This window comes from Triticum aestivum, chromosome 3B (assembly GCF_018294505.1).
Source record: "Triticum aestivum cultivar Chinese Spring chromosome 3B, IWGSC CS RefSeq v2.1, whole genome shotgun sequence".
Classification (NCBI taxonomy): Eukaryota; Viridiplantae; Streptophyta; class Magnoliopsida; order Poales; family Poaceae; genus Triticum; species Triticum aestivum.
In genome coordinates, this window is record NC_057801.1 from 759,333,922 (window position 1) to 759,353,626 (window position 19,705).

At 45.1% G+C, this 19,705-nt stretch overlaps 1 protein-coding gene across 1 annotated transcript; it reads left to right on the plus strand.

Annotated features, from left to right (window-relative positions):
• Positions 1-12,173: 12,173 nt before the first annotated feature.
• On the plus strand, positions 12,174-16,991 carry LOC123072248 (bifunctional purine biosynthesis protein PurH). The gene is made up of 11 exons (XM_044495816.1): positions 12,174-12,502; positions 12,946-13,021; positions 13,161-13,257; positions 13,671-13,773; positions 13,897-14,027; positions 14,234-14,411; positions 14,508-14,665; positions 14,918-15,127; positions 15,288-15,635; positions 16,263-16,389; positions 16,476-16,991. The coding sequence occupies exons 1-11, from the start codon at positions 12,286-12,288 to the stop codon at positions 16,625-16,627; spliced, it is 1,797 nt and encodes a 598-aa protein (XP_044351751.1). The 5' UTR covers positions 12,174-12,285; the 3' UTR covers positions 16,628-16,991.
• Positions 16,992-19,705: the final 2,714 nt, after the last annotated feature.

Here is a 19,705-nt window from a genome sequence, read left to right on the forward strand (position 1 = left end):
ACTCCTGGAACATCTCATATGGTCCATGACGTTCAAAACGTCTTTGAAGTCCCGATTCTAAGCCATAAAGCATGGTGCACAAAACTATCAAGTAGTCATCATATTGAGCTAGCCAAATGTTCATAACGTCTGCATCTGCTCCTGTAATAGGTCTGTCACCTAGCGGTGCATTAAGGACGTAATTTTTTTGTGCAGCAATGAGGATAAATCTTAGATCATGGACCAAGTCCGCATCATTGCTAGTAACATCTTTCAACTTAGTTTTCTCTAGGAACACATATAAAAACATAGGGAAGCAACAACATGAGCTATTGATCTACAACATAATTTGCAAAATGCTACCAGGACTAAGTTCATGATAAATTAAAGTTCAATTAATCATATTACTTAAGAACTCCCACTTAGAAAGACAACTCTCTAATCCTCTAAGTGATCACGTGATCCAAATCAACTAAACCATAACTGATCATCACGTGAAATGGAGTAGTTTTCAATGGTGAACATCACTATGTTGATCATATCTACTATATGATTCACGCTCGACCTTTTGGTCTCAGTGTTCCGAGGCCATATCTGCATATGCTAGGCTCGTCAAGTTTAACCTGAGTATTCTGCGTGTGCAAAACTGGCTTGCACCCATTGTAGATGGACGTAGAGCTTATCACACCCGATCATCACGTGGTGTCTGGGCACGACGAACTTTGGCAACGGTGCATACTCAGGGAGAACACTTTTATCTTGAAATTTAGTGAGAGATCATCTTATAATGCTACCGTCAATCAAAGCAAGATAAGATGCATAAAAGATAAACATCACATGTAATCAATATAAGTGATATGATATGGCCATCATCATCTTGTGCTTGTGATCTCCATCTCCGAAGCACCTCCATGATCACCATCGTCACCGGCGCGACACCTTGATCTCAATCGTAGCATTGTTGTCGTTTATGTCGTCTATTGCTTCTACGACTATCGCTGCCGCTTAGTGATAAAGTAAAGCAATTACAGGGTGTTTGCATTTCATACAATAAAGCGACAACCATATGGCTCCTGCCAGTTGCCGATAACTTTCGGTTACAAAACATGATCATCTCATACAATAAAATATAGCATCACGTCTTGACCATATCACATCACAATATGGCCTGCAAAAACAAGTTAGACGTCATCTACTTTGTTGTTGCAAGTTTTACGTAGCTGCTACGGGCTTAGCAAGAACCGTTCTTACCTACGCATCAAAACCACAACGATAGTTTGTCAAGTTGGTGCTGTTTTAACCTTCACAAGGACCGGGCGTAGCCACACTCGGTTCAACAAAAGTTGGAGAAACTGACACCCGCCAGCCACCTATGTGCAAAGCACGTCAGTAGAACTAGTCTCGGGTAAGCGTACGCGTAATGTCGGTCCGGGCCGCTTCATCCAACAATACCGCCGAACCAAAGTATGACATGCTGGTAAGCAGTATGACTTATATCGCCCACAACTCACTTGTGTTCTACTTGTACATATGACATCAACGCATAAAACCTAGGCTCGGATGCCACTGTTGGGGAACGTAGTAGTTTCAAAAAAATTCCTACGCACACGCAAGATCATGGTGATGCATAGGAACGAGAGAGGAGAGTGTTGTCCACGTACCCTCGTAGACCGAAAACGGAAGCGTTAGCACAACGCGGTTGATGTAGTCGTACGTCTTCACAGCCGGACCGATCAAGCACCGAAACTACGGCACCTCCGAGTTCTAGCACACGTTCAGCTCGATGACGTCCCTCGAACTCCGATCCAGCCGAGTATCAAGGGAGAGTTCCGTCAGCACAACAGCGTGGTGATGATCTTGATGTTCTACCGTCGCAGGGCTTCGCCTAAGCACTCTACGATATTATCGAGGTGGACTATGGTGAAGGGGGGCACCGCACACGGCTAAGAGATCCAAGGGATCAATTGTTGTTGTGTTTAGAGGTGCCCCCCTGCCCCCGTATATAAAGGAGCAAGGGGGGAGGGGGCGGCCGGCCTAGGAGGGGCGCGCCAAGGGGAGTCCTACTCCCACCGGGAGTAGGACTCCCTCCTTCCTTGTTGGAGTAGGAGAAGGGGGGAAAGAGGGGGAGAGGAGGAAGGAAAAGAGGGCTGCACCCCTTGTCCAATTCGGACCAGAGGGGGGCTGCGCGCCTCCTTCCTTTCGGCCTCTCTCCTCTATTCCCGTATGGCCCAATAAGGCCCATATACTCCCCGGCGAATTCCCGTAACTCTCCGGTACTCCGAAAAATACCCGAATCACTCGGAACCTTTCCGAAATCCGAATATAGTCGTTCAATATATCGATCTTTACGTCTCGACCATTTAGAGACTCCTCGTCATGTCCCCGATCTCATCCGGGACTCCGAACTCCTTCAGTACATCAAAACTCATAAACTCATAATATAAATGTCATCGAAACCTTAAGCGTGCGGACCCTACGGGTTCGAGAATAATGCAGACATGACCGAGACACGTCTCCGGTCAATAACCAATAGCGGAACCTGGATGCTCATATTGGTTCCCACATATTCTACGAAGATCTTTATCGATCAGACCGCATAACAACATACATTGTTCCCTTTGTCATTGGTATGTTACTTGCCCGAGATTCGATCGTCGGTATCTCAATACCTAGTTCAATCTCGTTATCGGCAAGTCTCTTTACTCGTTTCGTAATACATCATCTCGCAACTAACTCATTAGTTGCAATGCTTGCAAGGCTTAAGTGATGTGCATTACCGAGAGGGCCCAAAGATACCTCTCCGACAATCGGAGTGACAAATCCTAATCTCGAAATACGCCAACCCAACAAGTACCTTTGGAGACACCTGTAGAGCACCTTTATAATCACCCAGTTACGTTGTGACGTTTGGTAGCACACAAAGTATTCCTCCGGTAAACGGGAGTTGCATAATCTCATAGTCATAGGAACATGTATAAGTCATGAAAAAAGCAATAGCAATATACTAAACGATCGGGTGCTATGCTAACGGAATGGGTCAAGTCAATCACACCATTCTCCTAATGATGTGATCTCGTTAATCAAATGACAACTCTTTGTCCATGGCTAGGAAACATAACCATCTTTGATTAATGAGCTAGTCAAGTAGAGGCATACTAGTGACACTCAGTTTGTCTATGTATTCACACATGTATTATGTTTCCGGTTAATACAATTCTAGCATGAATAATAAACATTTATCATGAAATAAGGAAATAAATAATAACTTTATTATTGCCTCTAGGGCATATTTCCTTCATAGGGTTGGAAACCCTAGGGGTGGGGGGCAAGTTTCCCCCCTTGGCCGCCGCCCCCCTTGGAGATGGGATCTCCTAGGGCCGGTGCCCCCCCCCTTAGGGGCCCTATATATAGTGGGGGGAGGGAGGGCAGCCGCATCCTAGCCCCTGGCGCCTCCCTCTCCCTCCCGTGACACCTCTTCCTCTTGCTGAGCTTGGCGAAGCCCTGCCGAGATCGTCGCTGCTTCCACCACCACGTCGTCGTGCTGCTGGATCTCCATCAACCTCTCCTTCCCCTTGCTGGATCAAGAAGGAGGAGACGTCTTCCCAACTGTATGTGTGTTGAACATGGAGGTGCCGTCCGTTCGGCACTAGGATCTTCGGTGATTTGGATCACGACGAGTACAACTCCCTCAACCCCGTTCTCTTGAACGCTTCCGCTAGCGATCTACAAGGGTATGTAGATGCACTCCCTTTCCCCTCGTTGCTAGATTACTCCATAGATTGATCATTGTGATGCGTAGAAAATTTTGAATTTCTGCTACGTTCCCCAACAGCTCGAACTTCGAGTCTCACAATCTAGTGAAGCATGCTTTAAAGCTAGGGGTGGGCCGCCATGTTTAGTTAGGACACCCCGGTAATCTCATTTTTGTCCCTGTAAACATTATTTCAGGATAAATAAAGCTTCGCGTGATTGTCTAAAAAAAACTTGTCTCTATCGCACGAAGTTAGGGCTCATCGTTCAAGAACCGCTCTCCCAAATCCAATCTAACCGAGCAGGGGTGGGAGCGGCTGCGGCAGGCAACCGGCGGCGCCCTGCTTCCATCCCTCGCCTCCTCTATGCTGCATGGTGGCATCCGCACCGCAAGCCGCAGCAGGCAACACACGCCTTCTCTTGTTCTTTGGCTGCAGCAAAATCGAGCGTCCAACTCTATGTAAGTTAACTTGGCTTCGTGTGTTAGTATATTGAAATTTAAGAATCATTTCTAGCGAATTCAAACCTGACAGTTATTTAGAGTTATTGAGTAGTGTAAACATTAATCTGGATTGCAATTCGTGAATGATTTTGAATTTGCAATGTGAGAATATTTATGAAGTTATAGAATGTGAAAGTGAGTATTACCAATAAAAATAGTACTTCTATTTGTGAACAATTTCAATATGGGAAATTTTATGAATCTACAAAAAAATTCCTCACTTCCGCGTCATATCCTGTACATTTAAGTACAATATGGTGATACATTCATTTGTACATGCCAAAAATCAAGGATTTAGGATGTACAAATAACATAATGTTTAAAATTTTGAACACACACTTTCGAAATCCTGAGCCCGCCCCTGAGTAGACTCCAAGACGGTGCCTTCAGTAAGGGTACGACCACGGATAGCCACCACCGTCTGATCCTGAACACTAAGTTTTCACCCAAAGCATCACGAAAGGATTGGTAACACCGCGATGGAGCCTCCAGGGAGGAGAATGATGTCCACGGACGCTACCGCCATCAACCATTATAGGGACTGGGCAAGTGATGTATCCTAGTGCTCCTACCCTTTTGTCGCATCCCCGCTCTGTCAACCACCCGCCGCCATGCTGCCCGAGCGACTATGATCAGCCCACGACCAAGGCCCCTCCCACCGCCATGCAACCAGACCACCACGAGAACCACCAAAGGCAACGACTGACCCGATCCGCACCCCAGCCGCCAGCAACCACCTCGTCTAGAGCAACACCAGATCCGTGAGCAGGGATACCAGGCCGGGGAAAAGGTGAGGGGGAGGAGCGGCCCATGGCCACGACCGGCATCCCCTATGCCGACGACGGGTAACTCGACATCGGAGCACCCGTCCCTCCAACCAGCCTTCCCCCGAAATCACCATGTTTCGCCTCACCCTGGCTGCTAGCCCAGACTAGTGCGAGACCACTGGCAGCCGCCCACCGCCAGAGTGGAGGGGGCAGAATAGTCGTCGCCATAGCCATGGATGGCCACAAGGAGGCCCTCCCATGCCATGCACCACCGTCCAGCCGCAAGGGCCCGACTGGGTAGCAAGCGCACACATCGAACCGTTGTCGCGCCGCACCAACGAGCCGTGGCAAGGGAGGCCGCCCGCGACCTGCAGCGCCAGAGGCGGATCTAGGCGCGCCACCGTGAAGCATCCGCCGCTGGCACTAACCTCCAGCATGCATCACCTCCATGCCGCCCGTCGCACCGCCGCCACACCACCTTCACCGGCCAACTCCCAAGCGCCACCGTGTTGCAGCGCCGCAAACTGGCCCAAGGCATTCGACTCGCACTGCATCCCCCGCGTGAGGATACGAGAGAGCCCCGCCGCCGCCGGCGGCCACCGGGCTTCGCTCGCTCGCGGCTCCTTGCGGCGGCGAGGAAGGAGGGAGGGAGTGGAGGGGGGAGGCTCGGCGACAGCGCTAGAGTTGGACTCTCGAATGCTCGTGGGAGCGTCGCAGGAGGGGGGCTCCATCAGGAAAATTTGTTTATAGCCTGGTACTACTTCCCAAAAACGTTTGATTTTTCATGGTCGAATCCGGAACGTTTGGGAGTTATGAGGGTCCTTTAGTATTGGAGCCACAATAGCTGGTGGACAACTAGCGCCAGTGAACATTTTTTTGAATAAAGACACCCAAAGGGCATCCTAGATCTGTACTTCTAATGTCTCAGTTGGTAGGTTGCGTTCCGGGTTTTATTTTCGTCCCACCTCATCTGGTTTTTTTTGGTACTTCTTTGGTACTTCCTCCCACCTCCCACCCGTTTTATTTCACTGGCTTTTTTTCGTCCCCCCCCCACCCCACCGGTTTAGTTTCACGTCACCCTCTCACACAACGAAAAAAATCTTAACGGATCATAACTTTCCATGCTGGTGCAAGTTATTTTTAGTAATGTCTTTATGTGAAAGAATCAATCATGATCAATCTCTAAATATCTAATCTAAATTAATTAACCTTACCTTAAATTGCTCAATCACATTAATTAGGAAACAAAATAACCGATTTTAAGAAAATATCTACTCTTAATGGAGGGTATTACATACCAAACATAGGTACGTCATTAGCTCGCTTCCTTTCCTTCTCTTCCCTTCGTCCCTCAGTCCCATGCTCGTGACGCTGAAGTGGCATCGACAGGTGATGGCGACGAGGACAGCACGTGGCAGCCCCTGAAGCACGAACACGACTGCACCTCGGGTCTGCCGTCTCCCAAGATATGGGTGAGTTCTCGTGATGCCCACCCTAAACCCTCACGTCCTACAAATTCCTCAAGCTCTACCATCTCGATTTCGTCCATGCTCTGATCCAAATGACGATGCAGCTCCAGCCGATTGACAATGGAGGTTTGCCATCCTTCCTCTCAGCACCCACTCCTGGAGGAACGACACGCCATGCCGATCGAACCCGGTCGAGATCACTCACCAAGATTGCTATTCGGAAGTTTTTTGTCAAAAAGTGAAGAGTGAGACGGGATTTGCACTTTTGTTAATATCTCTACTCCTAATGTCTCAGTTGGTAGGTCGTGTTCCGGGTTTTATTTTCGTCCCACCTCACCCGGTCTTTTTTGGTACTTCTTTGGTACTTGCTCCCACCTCCCGCTCAGCCGAGACGGTTTATTTTCGTACTCCCTCCCACCTCCCAGGTAGTTCCCTCCACACAAAAAAAATCGAACCAACCAATCTCTACTCCTAATGGAGCAGTTGGTAGTCTTCGCCGGTCAATTTTCGTCCCATCACTTTTGTCCGGTTTTTTTCGTAGGTTAACTGTCGTAGATTTTTTTCGTCGCCTCCCCCACTTCATCGGTTTATTTTCACTTCACCCTCTCACACAACGAAAAAAACTGAACGGATCAGAACTTTCCATACTGACGCAAATTATTTAGTAATGTCTTTATGTAAAAGAATCAATCACAATCAATCTCTAAAGATCAAATCTAAATTAATTAATCTTCATAACGTTTGTTTCCTTTCGAATCACGTCCATAACTTTCCTTCCTTGTTTGGGCAGAAACTGTTTGGTAGCAGAGATTAGGAAGCTTCCTATGAGTGTAGTAATAGGAAGTATTCTTTTTCTTGATGATTCGTTTCCATGCATGATGATAGTAAATTATGCCAACATTCACCACTATTTATCAATGTCATCAATCGTATCCATTTCTACCAGTTTTAAGGGAATCTGCTCGCTATGTCTTTTTTAAGGGGATCCGCTCGCTAAGTCGTCGTCGCATGTTATTTTCACAAACAATCTCTACTCCTAATGGAGCAGTTGGTAGCCTCGTACGGTTTATTTTTGTCCTCCTCCCACCTCCCCTGGGTTTTTTCATCCTCTCTCCCACCTCCCAATTTTGTTGGTTTTTTGTCGGTTTTTACTTGCCCCCTCCCACCTCCCAATTTCGTCCGGTTTTTATTCGTCCCACCTCCCACCACCCCCTCGTACTGGTTCTTTTTCTCTCCACTCTTTTCTTGCAAACCAATAATTTCCTAACATACAAAAGATCACGAATCTATCTTTCCTAACCCGAACCAATCACGCCCTACATCAGTGCATTTCTTTATTAAGAAAACTAACACGTAAATCTTAACGCATTGCAAACAAATCCCGTTATGGACCTAATTAATTTATTATGGAATCTATACATGGTCGCATTGGTTCTTTTTCTCTCCACTCTTTCCTTGCAAACCACTAATTTCCTAACATACAAAAGATCACGAATCTATCTTTCCTTATCCGAATCAATCGATCCCTACATCAGTGCATTTCTTTATTAAGAAAACTAACACGTAAATCTTAACGCATTGTAAAGAAATCCCGTTATGGACCTAATTAATTTATTATGGAATCTGTACGTGGTCGCATCTCTCCCCTCGTGAAAAAATCGCATCCATCTCCCATTAAAAAGGAAAAGAGAACATGAACGATCAATCCCACACCCTGCATCTCAGTAGCAAAAAATCGCCCCCGCCTCTGCTACTGCGCCTCGCCGTGTGCCCAGCTCGACCCATGCCTCGCCTGCATGGCTGGACGCCGCCGTCTCCACCGCCACGTACAAGAAAATGGTGGGCAGAACCATCCATTCAAATCGCACACCCCCACCCTCCTCCGCAATCCCTAGCCCCGCATCACCCTATCGCTTTCTCGCCTCTCTTTCCCCTCGATGTAGATGGTGCCGAGCGGCGGCCTCGAGCACCGGCAGTGCCGCCCTCTCTATCTTTGCTGCGTCGAGAGATGGGCCGAGGCTATCGTCGGTTCGCCGCCCACGATTGGGCCGCCTCCGGTTGTCGCGCACCACCGGCTCCACCTAACATGCCCGACCCTCTCCGCTTTCGATCTTCCGGTGACCACATCCCTCCGCGCCTCCATCCATCATCCACAAGGCCACTCCCTGCACCCACCCTCCTAAATTCTCCATACCGGCGGACAATCACCGAAGATCCAAGTTGGCCCGATATCAATTTTCTTACATGCTTTCTTTATCAGTTGGTGATGGGAATGGGTTCCAATTTCTCTCTCTGACTGTGGATTCGCAGGCAAGAAGCGCTTCTACATGCATCCTCCTGTCGGTCCCTAAAGTACCAAGGTAAATGGTTGATGTTGCGTTTGTCTAGGATGATATATGTTGGCTTTGTTCCGGTTCATCCGAGCAGTTTGGTGACTAATTTACTGATAATTTAATTATATTAATTAAATGAGTCGGGTGTATCATCGTGCATTTATCTTGCCAGTAATGTTCTGTGATGCTATGATGCACTTTGGGAATTGGTTATCTTGTCTTCAGTGCAGAACATTTGTTTATTAATGCATGAGAAGAATCCTTGTTACTACCTTGAACCTGTTTTATAATCCATATTGTTATGCACTAGCGCGTGTGCGTGTGAAATAGATGGATTATGGCCCCGTACCCAATAAGATGGATATGTGTGTGTTAGAGAGAGAGAGAGAGGGAGAGGGGGAGAGAGTGTGTGTGAGAATTTGATGGTAAAAAGGTCGTCAATGTCACTTGATATGTATGAGAATATTAAATGTAATATTAACATAATTGATATTGAACTCTTAAAGTTAATGTGGCCCCGTTGCAACGCACGGGTGTTCTTCTAGTCTGATTAATATCGAGGAAAATAAAGGTCGGCATAACAGGTTCGCTGCAGGAGCAGCAGTAGACCAAACTGTGGGGCAGCCTATATCTCGCCCTCAACAAGAGGGTAGGAACCATCGCTGAAGGGGAGGATCGAGATGGGCTGACCCAAGAGCGCGGGAGGCCACAACCTCCTTTTTTTCTGATTCGTTTGTTGCTTTATTTTTTAATTTTGTTTATGCTTTAAAATAATCTAAATATATATTACAAAAAACACACTATAAAAACATTTGAAAGATGTTGACCAAGCATTTGAAAAATGTTACATATATATAGAAAAATGTTTATGACATATAAGAAAAATGTACAAAATATGTGTATAAAAATTTGATCATGTATTTAAAAAATATTGATCAAGCATTTGGAAAATGTTAAATGTGTATAGAAAAAATGTTGACCATGTATTAAAGGATGATGAATTTTTTATCATGTAGATAAAAAAATTAATTAAGAATATGAAAAAATGTCGAATAATTATTTAAAAAATGACGATCAAGCATTTGAAAAATGTTAAATATGTATAGGAAAAATGTTGAGCATGTATTCAAAAAATGATGAATTTTTTGATCATGTATATTTTTTTAATCAAGCATTTGAAAAATCATATTGCACAATTATTTTTAAAATGTTGATCAAGCATTATACATATGTTAAAGGTGTATAGAAAAATATTGACCATGCATTAAAAATGACAAATATTTTATAATGTATATAAAAATGTTAATCAAGTATTTGAAGAAATATTGAACAGGTATTAAAAATGTTAATCAAGCATCTAGAAAATGTTAAATGTGTATATAAAATATATTGAACATGGGTTAAAAAATGTTAATATTTCATTTCGAAAAATGTTAATCAGGCATTTGAAGAATATAAAAAATGTGTACAAAAATGTTGACCATGTATTAAAGAATGTTAATTTGTATTGGAAAAATGTGAAATGTATATTGGAAAATTGTTGTTTACATATACAAAAAATGTAGAAATGTAAAGAAAAGAAACAAAGAAAACCAAGAAAATGAAATCCAAAAATATACAAAATAGTCCACAGAAAAAATAAAATAAAAAAGGAAGAAACGAATGAAAAAACGGTGAAGAAAAAGGAAATAATAGAAAAGAAATAAAAGGAAATGAAAGAAAAAGGAAAAAATCCGGGAAAATCCGGCTCGACTTGATTCCATTTGGTCGTGCCCCCACTAATTAACATGAACATTTGGCGGCCGCGATGGCTAGCAACGCTCGGTGTCTTCTTGGAGCTCCAGGGTTCAATTTCTCGTTCTTCCCTTTTTCTTCCTATTGAAGGCGAGACATACTTGCGGCGGTTAACTGTGGAGGTTAGCTACAAGCTGCCGATCGGTGTTCCTCAAGGTGGCCCATGAAGCACGTCTGGAAAACAGGGTAAGCCCAATTAGCTCATTTTTTGAGGAAACATTTAGATTAACAAAATAATATGGTACTCCCTCCGTCCCGAAATACTTGTCGGAGGAATGGATGTATCTAAATGTATTTTAGTTTTAGATACATCCATTTTTATGCATTTCTCCGACGAGTATTTCCGGACGGAGGAAGTATAAGAAAGCAGAAAAAACATAATTTTACAATCGCCTTGCTCTAAACTTATAAAGTAACAACTTTGTTTGTTAAAATTTTCCATAGTGCAGATAATGAATTTGCCATGGTCCAACATAATTGACCAAAAAAATAATTTGCAAAAATGTTGTCAAAAGGAATTCACAAAAAAAACATGATATAAATAATATGTTTTCCATGGTATAATTAATAAAAAATTAAATTGCCATGCTCTAACTGAAAAAATTGCCATGGTGTAAACAATAAAATTGCCTTGGTCGAACTAAAAATTGGCATGGTCTAAATAATAAAATCACCATGCTACCTATAAAAAACTACCATGAATTAAATAATTAAATTTTCATGATACCTACAATAGAACTACCATGGTGTAATTAAATAAAATTTGCCATGGTGTAATTAAATAAAAAAAATCAAGGTGTAATTAAATAAAATTACCATGGTGTAATAAATAAAAATTGCAATGGACTAACTGAAAAAGTCTTGTAGTACCTACAATAAAATAGCACATGGCAAATTTAGAAACTTCCTCCTCTAAAAACATGGCAACCTTTTGAAATTTGTAATGCCACATGGCAAAATTTACAAAATTATGTGTGGAAAGTTTTAAACATTTGTTCCTAAAAAACATGAGAACTTGAAGCTTGGCCACGACTCTCTACCTCCCGGCCATGACGGCTCGAACCACATCCATGGCGAAGCTAGCGCGGCCACCCAAGAGATCGATTCGAGCTCTGACAATGTTGGGAATGAGACGAGGAAGGGCGGGGGCAGTGGCAGTTGGCATGGCCGGAATCAACCTCAGACGATGGCTGCGGTGGCGAGGATGGAAGGCGCCAGAGCTGAAAATTCTCTCCCGCCATCCGTTTCTTGTTTACAGTTCACTGTAAAAATTGCCTCCAAAACTGGTATCTAGGGTACGAGGGCCTTATTTTAGAGAGGGCTTGATAATTTTTTTAGGATGATATCGTTTTGCAGGATCTGTAATTGACGTTGCAGACCTTTTATGGATATGCTAGAGATGCTTTTAGCGGAGGGCATTTTGTCAAATTAGCAGGCAGGTACGCTTGCGGCGGGCGTGTGTTTGCAAATCCACCGAGCAGCTCCGGTCCTCGCCGTCAGATGCGGATCGGACGGCCCAGGCCAAAAGAGAAAGAAAAAGGCATAAAGCTTGCGCATCTTTACCCTAGCCGCCGCACGCACTCTGTTTCCTGTCGGCGCTGACACCCACAACTTGCCCCCTCCCCGGCCGCCCCCTTCTCTCCCGCCAGGAGGTAGCCGCGCCGCCGCCGCCGCCGCCGCCACCAGCGCGCATGGTTTGCGCCGCCGTCTCACTAGCCGGCGGAAGTGCCACTGCCACTGCCACCTCCCTCTCCCGCCGACCAGCGCTCGGCCTCCGCAGCCGCCGCCTGCTCTGGGCGCGCGCGATGAGCCACGTCGCGCCGCGGCTCAGCTCCGCCACGGTCGGGGCCCCCACCCCCGACCACGACCAACGGCCCGGCAGGGCCAGGGCTGTGGCTGCGCAAGCAGGTAATGGAATCCGCTTCTGTTTATTGGGATTTGGATAGCTGATTCCTACCAGCGGCTTCAGTGGAAGTAGGCTGCTGATTGTTGAACTGGTGAATAGAAGCCACAAGACCCTACGGTCTAATGGTTGTTTGGAAATACAGTGGTTCAATTGCTGTGTGCTAATCTCTAATTCCTGCGGACTGTACTGCACACACCAGTTAATATTTTGTCTCTTGAGTCTTGAGAACGTTCTGTATTGGTTGTTCAGTTCTATCCGATAACAGTTTGTTGCTATGTGCCAATTGATTAATCTTGCTAGAGCTCTTGTGTTTGTACAAGTAGTCGACTAACATGGGTCCCGACTCACAATAGTTGTATATTCTCGTCATTTACCTTTATCTCGTTCATAACATTGGAAATGCTTGAAAAAGCAATGAACTAATGGCAAGTTCCTGCATCAACAGGAGTGAGGCAAGCACTTATATCACTGTCGGATAAAACGGACTTGGCCAATCTTGGAAACGGTCTTGAGAGCTTGGGGTAAACTCTTTCGTGCATCACCATGGGGAATTATGTTGTACACGAATGCCTACTTCAGGCAGTGCTGATTCATCACATATATCACCTTTCCTGAAGCTCTAGTTATGCAGGGTCTTATGAAGATTTTTGCGCCTTGTAGGTTTTCTATCATCTCCACTGGCGGTACAGCGTCAAGCCTGGAAGCAGCTGGAGTGAATGTTACAAAAGTTGAACAGATTACAAATTTTCCTGAAATGGTACAGCTTAATTTATTCTTTGGCTGCTGCAGCATTTCTTGAAATGTTTTTATTCCAAGCATTGTTTATCATAGTCAATAGAGTAGTTCCTGCATCAGATTTAGTGTTGATTTAGTGAAATGTTTCTGTACCTATGGTTGATATAGTTGACAAGTGTAATGTCCATTCGTGTAAAAGGTGCATGTGGATCTGGTATATAATCATTCTTTATTTTCAAACCTCTTCTCTTTGATGTCTCTTGAATCCTCATAATAGTTGTTGAATAATTGATATACGATAATTTACCAAACTATATTTTCTCTTGTCACCCCATTTTAGCATCTTCTGCTTTGCCTCTCGCTAGTCATTTAGAGGATATTGAGTATATATCTTTCTTTTCATCTCCATTTACATTTCTGTTTTGGTGATTGCAGCTTGATGGAAGAGTAAAAACATTGCACCCCAGTATACATGGTGGTATTCTTGCCCGAAGAGACCAGGAGCATCATCTTAAAGCATTGAATGAGCATGGCATAGGTGAGAGTCCATTTTTTTCATCTTATATTAGTGGACCGTTGTAATATTCTTCCAGTTATCATGCCATGATATAACAATCTTGGCTTGTATTCTCATTAAACTAGGACATTTTTTTGGGCACAGGGACATTTGATGTGGTTGTGGTGAATTTGTATCCATTCTATGATAAGGTCACCTCTGGTACAATTTCTTTTGAGGATGGCATTGAAAATATTGATATTGGTGGGCCTACGTTGATCCGGGCTGCAGCGAAGGTAACTGCGTTTATCATTTGAAATTACATACTTAGCGGCTGGTTGCAGTTGCTGAAATCTACCGTAACATTGAGTTCATGTTAACATATGTCTGTTTGCTGTTTATTGAAAATGTGTTTTATGTTCATTTATACTCATGGGATCGATGTAATAGTTCTGTACAACTGATGTACGGTTTAATACTGATATCTTTGTTAACCTGACAGAATCATAAGGATGTTCTTGTTGTTGTGGATCATCATGATTACCCTGCTCTATTGAAGTATCTACAAGAAAAGCAAGCGGACCCACAGTTCCGCAGGATGTTGGCATGGAAAGCTTTCCAGCATGTGGCTTCTTATGATTCAGCCGTCTCAGAGTGGTTATGGAAGCAATCAAATGGTGGTATGATCCTTCTTTTGGTAAATGGTCAAATACTTATCTGAAAGTTCGTCTGCTATTTGTATCAGATATCACATTGTCTTGGTTGTATGCATGTAGGAGATATATTTCCCCCAAGCTTTACTGTCCCCCTCTCTATGAAGTCTACACTTCGTTATGGTGAAAATCCTCATCAAAAGGCGGCATTTTACGGTGACAGGAGTCTTTCTCTAGTCAATGCCGGTGGTATTGCAACATCATTTCAGCACCATGGAAAGGTTAGGGCATCACATATTTATTTTCCAGTTGTTACAACAACAGTGGTCCACTAATTATTCAAGAGTACACAAAGAGCGGTCTCTTTTGGGTTGTTGCCATGAACTCCATGTTTCTCTAAATTTAATATTTGGTTTGTTCAGTACACATACACCTTGTTTCTGGATATTCCCGCTCCTTGTGAACTCATATTGTCAAAAAGATCAGCGATGCTTCTTCAGGGGTTTTCAAACTGGCATCCTTCCTCTTTGCAGGAAATGTCTTATAACAATTACTTGGATGCTGATGCTGCATGGAATTGTGTGTCAGAGTTTGAGAATCCTACTTGTGTTGTGGTTAAGCACACCAATCCGTGCGGTGTTGCATCCCGGCAGGATGTTCTTGAGGCATACAGGTTGGCCGTAAGGGCAGATCCTGTGAGTGCATTTGGCGGAATCGTTGCATTCAACACCACAATTGACGAGGTATGCACTAGACTCTGATCTTATGCTTCGCAAGCTCATACCGTTTTTGTAGTTGTGTTACCGCCCATGACATGTTCCTGCATGCTCATTTGCAAATTCTCAATTAGTCGTGAATTGTGATAGCCTGAGAGGGGCAAATAATAAAATTTCCCTGGTGTAGGATCTTGCGAAGGAGATTCGCGAGTTTAGAAGTCCTACAGATGGCGAGACTCGGATGTTCTATGAGATCGTGGTGGCACCAGGATACACAGAGAAGGGCCTCGAGGTCCTCAAAGGGAAATCCAAGACGTTGAGGATCCTTGAGGCAAAGAGAAGTGGGAAAAACATGCTGTCGCTCAGGCAGGTCAGTGGTGGTTGGCTAGCTCAAGAGTCCGACGATCTAACCCCAGAAGACATCACCTTCACGACGGGTTCTGAGAGAGCTCCGACGGACAGTGAGCTCTCGGATGCCAAGTTCGCCTGGCTCTGCGTGAAGCACGTCAAGAGCAACGCCATTGTGATTGCCAAGGTTAGTGCATTTCTCAGTGTGCCAAATAAAACATAGGTACAGTAAATTGCAGTTTGCAACTCAACCATTGCAAGCAAAAACACTCGCCGTTTTCAGTACTTGTATTCCATATGACATCATGTATTTTGATCTTTCGCTGAACTCACACCAATTTTTGACTTTGTTTTTATGTCCATGCCTGCCTATGGACCATCTGTTGGTGTGGCGGCTGATGGGAACCTGTCTGAAACTAGTGCAAAGTGCAACCCAGTGCTGAGATATTTGGCATAATCTGCAAAGAAAGAAATGCTGAACTTACACCGATTTTCAACTTTGGTTTTATCTCCATGCCTGCCTATGGACCATCTGTTGGTGTGGCGTGTGCTGAGGAACCTGTCTAAAACTAGTGCAAAGTGCAACCCAATGGCAAGATACTTAGCATAATTTGCAAAGAAAGAAACTCTGGTCTTGTATTCTTTTTCTCTGTTCAACCATTGTCAGATTAGGTAGTGCAAACTCACAGTCCTATCAGCTATTCCAAGCTTTGATTTCTACTATTCCTAAACCTACCTGACTGGCCTGCCAAGTTAAGTTCAGTGAATGGTTTTGCTGAGTGAATTTATTTGACTGATCCTCCTGTGAGTGCAGGACAACTGCATGCTGGGCATGGGGAGCGGGCAGCCAAACAGGGTGGACAGCCTGAGGATCGCCTTCAGGAAAGCAGGGGAAGCTGCCAAGGGAGCCGCTCTGGCCAGCGATGCCTTCTTCCCATTCGGTGAGGAACAAAACAATGACCCCATTTGAGTCGACCATGTGAGATCTTACAGGCTGATTAACTGACCTTCGTGAGTGAAACTGCAGCTTGGAAGGATGCCGTGGAGGAGGCGTGCGAGAATGGCATCGGCACGATCGCGCAGCCTGGCGGCAGCATGAGGGACAAGGACGCCGTTGACTGCTGCAATAAGTACGGCGTGTCCCTCCTCTTCACCGGCGTCCGCCACTTCAGGCACTGAGCCTAACCTGAGCACTTAAGGCTATATCACCGGTCTATCGGTAGTTTGTCGCAATAAGACAGACGCAGGTGATTCTGAGTCCAACTAGGATTAATTGTATGACGGTGGCGAAAGCATTTTACCACGTACGCAAGTGAGTTCGCCTAGGTGTTCGTCACATTGCTGAGCCAGCAGCGGCTGGGTAATAACAAGGTCGGAAAACCAGGGGCCATGTACTAGCTAAAGTAAGCAAAAACTGTGTTTGTATTCAGACGTCGACATGAATCCAACTTGTGAGGCTGTTCTGATCTTTTCAGATGCCAGCACGTGATCTTGGCTTGAAGATTTGTGTTTACCAGCAACCTTAAGATGCTGGTTTGTAGAATTATGCCAATTCTGTGGATGGGTAAAGGGTATCAGATGCTGCCTGAGTGTCGCTTCCAGAGAAAGAGGCTATGAATGATCGTTTTCTTTTTTCCTTCTGGAATTCAGATGGATATAATGAAATCTAGAAGCATTCAATAGAGAGAAGCACGAAGGGAATCGCGCTGAAGCAGAATGAGATCTCAATCAACTTTCAGATGCATTTGCAACTGTACAGTGTCCTGCTTGTTGCTTGTTACAACTTGGGCAATGTACAGATCCCTGGTGTAGAATTTGAGCAACTTGCATGCTGACAGCCTCCCAGAGAGTTGTATCGTGCGCTGTTTGTCTGTTTACATTGTTCCATGAAGCAGTTACAGCAAACCATTTGCAATAACAGGTTCACCTGGAAAGAAACATTTGTGCCTCATCTATGGCAGCACAAACTAGCTGATCTTTCACTATGTACAGTAGTATGCATAGCTAACAGTCTTAACATCCTCAAGGGGATTCCTATAGCATCATGTCGCGGCGAGCCTGGGCAGCGATGCGCACCGCCAAATGCGACGGTCTAAGAATGAGACGAATGCCTAATGCATACCCTCTAGTCCATTTTGCGCTGATCAGAGGCTTGAGCTTGGCGCTCACATTATCATCCCCCGAGGAGAAACATTCCCTGGTCACCACAACCACCATCTGCTCCAGCACCCGACCTCTCTCCGTGACGAACTTGAGGAAAGTAACCTCGCTTCTCGTCCCTCTGAACTCGTAAAAGAACACCTTCATGCTCTCGATGACGCATTTGATGGGACCGTCTTCCTGCCAGAACCTGAGATTGACCTTACCGGTGGACTCTTCGGATATGGGGAGGGACTGCAGATGAAATCGATCAGCATACATACATAAATGAGGTATCTTATCTATGAGGACAGCAATTATGATGCAGTATTCTAAAAAAAGGCAATCCTATATATATACCTAAGAGATTCGGACGAGACTTGCCTGCTCCCCGCGTGTGTGCCCATCCGTGCTCCCGCATATATGGCATGATTTGATTGGAACAAAATAAGGCCCGGTCACACCCCCTTAAAATCAAGGGGGGAGATGATTAGATTAGAAAGAAAAAAAGAAAAAAGACAACCGTAGGATGATGTGGGAGCACAGATGGGAGCATGGGAAGGGAGCAGGATTTATCTCAACATACAGCCTATCCACATCATCACATATGCCATATCAGCTATCTCGTTGCACCCTTCCAATAGTAACAGCCATGCATATGCCCCCTCAGCCAGAAAAGTGATATTTTTAATTTACATGTGCCCCCTATCCAAAAAAGTGATATTTTTTGATTAACAAATCTGCCATGTCATTCAAATAAAAAACTAATAAATCCTAGGAGATACAGAGCTATCCTAGACACCGAAGCGACCTGGCGTTTACTGGTTCCTAACAATAATGCTAGACTTAAATCCGGCATTCGTCAGAATTGGATCGAAGGCGTTTCTTTCTTCCCCAGAAGAAAGAAAAGGCGACCTCGCCGCCAGGAGTCTTCCCCGCCGCCGCCATCCGGCGGCTCCCCTCCGCCGGCGGCCTCGGTCGTCGGTGGTGAGGCGGGTCGCCGGATCCACGCGCGTGGATCGTTTTCTCTTTTGTAGATTAGGATTTTAGGCCGTTCATCATCTTGGCTTCGGCGGCGGTGATGGCGGCGCTGAATAAAGTTTCTTCGGATCCTACTTCAACAAGGCGATCGGTCCTATGATTGGGGATGGATTTGACAATCAGTCTGTTCAAGCAAGGATTGCGTGGCGGCGACGACATCCTTGTGGTGGACCTGTGTCCTCGGGCTCCGCCGTTGCGACGGCGTTTGCTCCAGTGCCGGCGCGGAGCTTGGGAGGTAGTCCAGGAGCGGATGTAGATTGTGGTCTGCATCGGCGGCATCTGGAAGATGGTGGATTATGTGCTGGGTTCGCTGTTCGTGGATGGCAGATGTGGTTTTCTCCTCCGGCGTTCTAGTCGTGTGGGGGTGCCAGATCTGGAGTTCGATGGCGTGTCCGGGGTGTTGCACCGGTCTGATTCGTTCAACGGTAATGGTTTTACCTTTGATGAACCACCTTGGAGGTCCGCAAAGCTGCATGTCAGCGATGGAGCCGCTACGAGCTCGGGTGTGAAGGTGATCCGTCATTTTTCCTTTGGTGGCTACTGTCGTGGTTCCAGAGGCAGGTGACGGATGTTGGTGTCAAGTTCAGAGGTTTCTTCAATCTTGATTGTAATTTTACTTTTTGGTTGTTGTTTCTTTGTGCAAAGGCTAGCTTTCTGCTGTCTTTTTAGTTTTGCCAGGTCGGTTACGTGACTTGTATTATGATACTTATGATATAAATGAGACACGTATTACCATGCAAAAAAAACAATAATGCTAGACTTACGGAAGAAAACTCCCTACATTTACGTAATACCATCCTAGAAGATTAGGATTGATTGTTAGAAGAGGCTGGGGCCCACCCCCTAAAATTAGGGGGGATGTTTAGATTTGTTTGGCATGTTTCCTAGACTTACCTAGGCTCTTTCATAGGTTTAGCATCAAATGAGGGAGCCTATAACTAGAAGAAGAGCCTAGAACCTGACGATGCATATCCCGTCTGACCACCTATATTCCCTTAATTAATCAAAAGTTGCTACCACAGAAACTGAGTTCCGGCGTGAGCAACCTCGACGCCAGGATGGGCTGGATGCTGCGCC